Genomic DNA, 7,601 nt, shown 5'->3' with positions numbered 1-7,601 from the left:
AATTTAGCGGACATCGAGTACTGGGTGAAGGGGGTCTTTTCAACATAAAACGACTCCAGGCAAGAACAAAGGTGTCGGGAGCTTCCATAACTGACCTTCAGTATGCAGACGACCTCACCTTTATTGCTCACACTAAACACGACTTACAAGAGATCCTAAACACCTAAAGAGATGCGTATGAGAACTCCAGCCTTGAGGTGAATGTACGTAAGACTCAGATTCTCTTTCAACCTGCCTCAGGTTCAGACACACTACCATCCATCCATCTTAACGCTACTACCCTCTCTAATGTTACCCACTTTCGGTATCTCGGGTCCCACCTGTCCCCCACCGCAGACATTAATGAAGACCTTCAGTACCAGATCACATGTGCATCTGAAGCCTTTGGCGGACTCCGAAACAGTGTCTTCAGCTGGAGGGAGCTGAAGTTATCTACAAACCTGCATGCATATCGAGCAGTGGTCCTCCCCACCTTACTATATGGCAGTGAGACATGGGTCAAATATAAGAAGCACCTCAAGGCACTTGAAAACTTTCACCGAAGTAGTATACGTTTCATCCACCGAGTGTGCTGGGAAGACGAGAGAACTAGACAGTATTATTGCACACACCAACTGAAGGAGCATTGAGGCTAGCACCATTTATGAACAGCTGTGCTGGACTCACCATGTTACCCGCATGGACGACAGTAGACTGCCAAAGCAGCTACTTTACAGTCACCTAACGAATAGTCAACGTAACGCCGGCGGGCAATTGAAAAGTTACTAGGATAGTTTTAAGATAAACCTTAAAAAGTGCCAAATCGCCCCCTTTACCTGGGAGTCGATTAGTCCACATCGTAACACTTGGAGGAACACCACACGAGAAGGTGTCAATACTTTCGAGTTAGCCAGATTGTAAACGGAGGCAGACAAGCGCCAAAGCCGAAAAGACGCTTCCACTGCCCCACCCGCATTCAAAGCAGCCCTCCACTTGTGCAATAAATGTGGACGACTCTGCGGGTCCCGTATAGGCCTGTTTAGTCGCCTCAAAATTCATCAACCGAGGTGACATCCATAATAACTCATATCGTTGTATCATAGCTGGATGATCGTCATACCCGATTCCGATTGACAGCAAAGTAGTAGTAGTAGTAATAGTAGGTAGGTAGTGATTGTTTATCAGATAATAGCTTACAGCCCAGAACAAAACATATAGTAGTGACCGGAAGCGCAGGTGTGTACACCCTCGTAAGTTGACCCACCCTTCGTAATTAAAGCGAGATTAAGACCTGACCCAAGAGAGGTCACGGTCACAATGAACCCGAATTCTCACCGCCGCGTCATTAGCTATCCCGGCGGCATGACCGTGTTACTCAAGAAGCTACCCTCCATCCAGTACACCTGTCACCTGGCCAGACACACCCAGATTAGTAACGACATCTTCCGGCTTATGATCTCCAATATAAGGGGCCTGCAGCTCCTTCCACGAGGCATTACTATTATAACAGGGAAGGGGCCGACTGCTCCTTCCCAGAGACTGACAGGCAGAGACAGAACTCAGAAGAAGACAGGAGTCACGCTCGTCACTAGTCGATGTCGGGACGGAAACTTCCCTCCCCAGCACTGAGCCCCAGCTAGCAGTCTCCCACAAGATAAGTTCCGCATTCTCTTTAGCAGCACCTGCAGACACCCCCCAGCCGCTGGGCCTCCCTTAGGTCACACGTGAGTCATTGTCAGAGCGGTCCATAGGGTGAGTTACTTACGGTGGGAAGTGTATCCATTTCATGTTTGTGTCCAAGAGTCATTGTCTAGTAACGTAAATATAATGATCTAATAATGTGTCCATGCCATTGAGTTAGCTAATAAATTGCTGTACTTAGGATTAGTGTTTAGAAAATTCCCCTATGAATATATATTAACAGTTAAATAACTAATCGTCCACGCTACCAATCTTCCTCACTTTATCCTACAACTAATTAATTTTTACTTTACTATTATTTCTACCCGAGTTTTCACTCTGTATGTATGTATGTATGTCTAGGCGACCTGTGGTGTAATGGTCAGCATCCTCGCCTCCCAAGTGAGCGGACCCGGGTTCGATCCACGGGCAGGATGAAACTATGGGCAAGTTTCTTTACACCATTTGCCTCTGTCTACCCAGCAGTAATTGGGAACTTGGATGTTAATCGATTTGCGGATTGTATTCCGTAGTAATGGTTAGCCAGTGCAGTTGGCGAGTTGTCCGGTCTTCTCGGACTATTCCTTGACACTGGGTCATGCAACTCGTTAGCTTGGAGTGTGGTTGTTGTGTTGACGACAGCATCTACACCTTTATCAAAATCACGCCTAGGAGGCCCTTGGGCCAGCCATTCTCGATTTCGAGGGGCTTCCATTATTATGTATGTATGTATGTAAAAATCAATAACAATACCATACTAACTTAAACAAGCACAAACATGTGGCTGTGTTTGGGATATACACAAATAAATTTGTTTTATGTCATGAGTATTTAGTATGATTACTTTATAGTTACAAAAATACATCGGAATTATAACGTTTCCATGTGGTCTTTCATGTGTGACCAACCTGCATCATCAGTTTAATTAAGGGATAACTAAATCCACAAATTATCATATAAACTTTATTATACAATAGTCACTGGCACACACAGCAGACAATGTCATACAGAAATGGCATTATCATATTTTTGACATATCTTTTTTTTTATTTAGATTTTTTTAACAAAGAAGAATTGATGGATGATTAGTTGAAAGTTGATAGAATAGATTATGAAACTTATCACACATGACACATGAAGTAGCTCGATGAAAGAGAAGATGATGAATGTGTCAGCAGGACTTAGTGACGCTTTTATCATTGATCCGTCAACACCAGGGATTTGTGGTCCTATAGCTTGACCTCCTGATAGCGCCCTGGATTAAGGGTAAGATGTTAGGTTAATCTTGAACTCCTGACAGTGCCCTGGATAAAGGGCAGGAGGTCAGGTTAATTATGACCTCCTGCGAGTGCCCAGGATTAAGGGCAAGAGGTCAGGTTAATCTTGATCTCCTGACAGTGCCCAGGATTAAGGGCAGGAGAAGAGGAGGTCGGATTAATCTTAACCTCCTGACATTACCCAGGATTATGGGAAAGAAGTCAGGTTAATCTTGACCTCCTGACAGTGCTCAAGATTAGGGGCAAGAGAGGTCAAGCTAGTCTTGCCCTCCTTGAGAATGCCCAAGACTCAGGGCGAGAGAAGAGGAGATCTAGTTAATCTTGACCCCCCGACAGTACCCAAGACTGAGGGCAGGAGGTCAGTCAATATTGTCTTGCTTAAAAAAACAAAACAAAACATAGACTTCAGCACAGTTTATACAAATTCTACAGCAGTCAGTCACAATACTATGTCCATAATGTCTTTTCCTGGAGAGTATGAACTCCCAGTACACTTCCTCCCCACACTCCAGGAGACCTTCAGTGAGAGAGATGTCTGTATAACTGATGCTTAGTGTTATAGTAAGACATAAATCTTTTCACACTTACGGAAAACCTAAGCATCTGTTTTGTTATATAATTCTTTTCTTATGCCATTTTAATTCTGGTTATTATCAGAGTAAGGAAATTTAGGCAAGATATATAAAAAAATCTACATTAATCATTTACAACGCTAAGTTGAAAACCTCCAGCTTTTCAGAGTCAAAACAAAGAATTTAAAAGTATGGGTCATTGCTTATGTGTCGTATCACTTCTTATGTCAATCACTTACACCTTTTGTAAGAGTCTAAACTTACTAATCCAAAGTACAAAAACACAATATTTCACCAAAATACGACTTATACAAAAAGATGAATCTCACAAATAAGACGAATTTTACAATTAAGACGAATTTCCAACAAGACAAATAATTTCAAAGTACGTGACATCTGTACAACTGTCTCTGATAATTCACTCCTCTCGTATAGTCTCAGTCTTACTCGTAGAAAGATTTAGTTTACTGGGCTGTTATGTATCTCTGCATGTATTAATTAAACATGTCTTTACATCACATAGCATCATCCTCACTGTCTGTTGAGGACCCGTTCCTGAGGGTTTGTTTTGAGGGATTGTAGTTGTAAAATTCTCGGAGTTTTGTAGATTTGTGGATTTGAGTTTACCGTCGACTGTACACAAACACACACACACAGGGATACACTTCTTTAACATGAGTTTCAACAGGGATTATCATTATTTTTCTTATATTAGGTGGGGGAGGGAGGGGGTTGACTTCACAGAGACATACTCGTCATAGAAGCTCCAGTCGTGTTTACTTTGGTGTTTGGTGAGGCAGTGTTTCCTGGGGATGTTTTTGGTGTCCCATTAGTTGATGAAAATTATGTGTTGCCAACCAGTTATTATGATGACACTTCATGGCGTCCTTCTCATTATATGAATCAGCACTTCCGTTCTCCCTCCAACACACCAAATGCCTCATAGTGTGATGGACCGTCTGAGGCTTTTGTTTTTGTGTTTGTTTTTGTATGACTAGTGCAACCCTGGTCCACTCATGTTATTATGTCATTTACACACACACACACACACACATTATTATTATTACTTACACACACACACACACACACATTATTATTATTACACACACACACACACACACACACATTATTATTATTACACACACACACACACACACACACGCATTATTATTATTACACACACACACACACACACACACACATAAACACTCAGACACACGCACACAGACTAATACCAAGACACACATAAGAACATAAGAACATAAGAATGGAGGAAACTGCAGCGGGCCTATTGGCCCATACTGGGCAGTCCCGTTTACACCCAACCCCTATTGCTCATATGAGCATCCAACCCAAGCACACACGCACACACACATACACCCAAACACACATGCATACACAGACAAACACCTAGACACACGCACACAGACATACAAACACCCAGACATATACACACAGACAAACACGCAGACACACACACACACACACACATCCTTACACACCCGCAGACACACAAACAAACATCTAGACACATACACGTATAGAACAATATTTTCCCTGGATATATACAGTACAGTAGAGCCGAATGTTGTCTGAGTTCGGGTAGTGAGGTCCAGCGTCAGTGTTGTGATGGAGACCCTAGCACCGAGGTCCTCTCTCTCCCTCCGCCTCATGAGGTGTGTGGCTGCTCGGTGGTGTGGCCTTCCAAGTTCAGCACCGCCCACACACCCGCTGCACCGTCCAGACACCGGGTGCACCGCCTACACACCCGCTGCACCACCCACACACCCACTGAACTGCCCACGCACCCGCTGCAGCGTTGACACGCACCCTGCACCGCCCTCTACACTACCAACACACCGAACACACCCGGCCATTACACCCATTACACAGCCCGAGTAGAGATTATACACATCCCGCGCCCCTCTGCCGCGCCCGCAGGTCTACTACACGGAGCTCTCGTGCTCCGAGGTGGGCTGGAACAGCTTGGGCGTGGAGGGCGGGGGATGGTGAGGCTGAGGCACGTACTGCCTGGCCAGCTGATGGTCGGTGAGGTGTGTGGGCAGCTGTGTTAGCTGGGGAGGAAGTTGGTCTAGCGGCCTCAGGTAGGCTGAGTGTCGCCTGGGATCCACCACACCGTATGGGGACAAGGGAGACGTGTCAGATTGCTCCTTCCCCACGCCTGCTGTACCACCAGGTGCACCGCTCCACACGTCTTCCCCCATCGACCAGTCACGCTCACCCTGCAACATGACACACACACGGACATGAGACTGTGATGAAGACTTGTTAAGTAATGGTTATGTTAATTAGCAGATATGAAGATACAAATTGATTAATACTACAGGTAAACACACACACACAGGCCGTGGGCTAGGTAGGATAACCCTCCCCCCCCCAAAAAAAAATAATCTACTTTTTTGGCACCATTTTGTTTCTCAGAATGTCCTGAAGGTGAAAAATTATGTTAACAATGAAATTTTCAGGTTTGAATGCGTGGTCGCGGGGCGCGTTTGTGAAATGCTGAAGTTTACGACGTCTGCTTACAGTCTTCCACACACCATAGTATTATTTTATAAAATCGAAGTAACTGCACGCTAATATGAAAGAGAACACCACAAGATTTTAAATGGGCCATTAATCCGCTATTTTGTATAAATATAAGTGCATAAATTACGTATTTTCCTATGTGCGACATCAACCGAAAATAGTTGTTTTTTAGCAAAATACCTAAATACCGGGTACTTCTATGACTTTACTCACAATAGGAATAGTTTGGTCATACACGTATGAAAAGAAAGCTTATTATCTCTACGTATCCTTTCTATAAGAAATACATATATTAAACCTGAAGCTATTGGCCTATGCATTGTACCATGACACAATATTCTATGCCGATTTTCAGTGTATTTTTCTGTCATGTTAAGTTCCATACTCTGTCAGATGGTTTAATTATATTGTCATTCTAAAAAATGTGATCTGAAAACAATATTTTTGTTACGATGATAAAGAAAAATTTTTAATTTCAGATGTCAATATTTTTATTTTATTTTGTAAAAAGTGTATCGTGTACCATATCAACATTATTAATTACAGAATTGTTATGTACACATATATCTAACTGTACAAACGCTGACAACTTTATTTATATTGATTCACTGATGATCTAAATTATGTTTATAATTATTAATATAATATTTCACAAATGAAGTAATAAAAATAACAAAAATGAACTGATAAAAAAGATATAAAAAAGGTATCAACATAGACATTTTAGTCCAACATAGTTACATTATGGTCGATATTTTGGAGTTTTTTAGAAGTGTCCATTAAAGGCGTTTGTGCTGTCACACCCACTGTAAGCATGAAGTGCTATAAGTGCCGAGCAGTGCTCGTGGGTGCACCCTTGAGCAATATCACTGATGGAAATGAGCCTTTTCTTATTTCCTGTACGTGTGTCAAACAATACTGTGATAATATGTAACTGCAGGACGTAATGTAGGAATACATTACTGTCAGGGCTCTTCACTCTGATGTATTCATAATGTTTTTCCTTTGCGTATAAGCAATACAAGCTGTTTCTCTAATCAGTTTTTTGGGGTTGATTGTAGGTCTGTGATTTCAATACAGTTTGAGGTGTTACCGTCTCCGGAGGTTAGCTGGTATGATGACTCTTCACATTTTTTGTTGTTTGTTTACGGGGATTAGTCCACTCGGACACAGGTCGCTGACCCATATCGGGGCCTGGGGAACTATAAATAAAAACAACAAAAACAGATCAAGAGTAAGAAACGACATATGTACAGTATGTTGTGTTGTCAAAGTAAGAGAAACAATTGAGACCCTGCAATTGCGTGTAACTGAGGCAGAAAGTCAGATGAGCAACCTGGGACTTGGTCACAATTTTTGTGATGCCATATGGCAGCAGGGTCTACCATTAGACAACACAATATGCTTCCAATATCTTCCCAGGCGGTAGTACCTCCCTGTTTGGTAGCTGTCTACTACCTACTACATACAAATATCTATTTTGGAGATTAACAGCAAATGAATTAGAACTCCACACAGCATACAAAACTTGAATGAACTGTTT

At 42.5% G+C, this 7,601-nt stretch overlaps 1 protein-coding gene across 4 annotated transcripts in view; it reads right to left on the bottom strand.

The window, feature by feature from the left end:
• Positions 1–4,957: 4,957 nt before the first annotated feature.
• Positions 4,958–7,601, bottom strand: part of LOC121870597 (nephrin-like) — a gene marked incomplete at its 5' end in the record, with an annotated part of 76,365 nt that continues 73,721 nt past the window's right edge. For 2 of the 4 annotated variants that reach the window (XM_042372426.1, XM_042372427.1), the window contains 1 exon segment: positions 4,958–5,751. In XM_042372426.1, coding sequence (XP_042228360.1) covers positions 5,455–5,751 — 297 coding nt within the window. 4 annotated transcript variants of the gene reach the window in all.

This window comes from Homarus americanus, unplaced genomic scaffold (assembly GCF_018991925.1).
Source record: "Homarus americanus isolate GMGI-L3 unplaced genomic scaffold, GMGI_Hamer_2.0 scaffold56333, whole genome shotgun sequence".
NCBI lineage: Eukaryota > Metazoa > Arthropoda > Malacostraca > Decapoda > Nephropidae > Homarus > Homarus americanus.
This window is presented reverse-complemented; position numbering and strand designations above follow the sequence as displayed.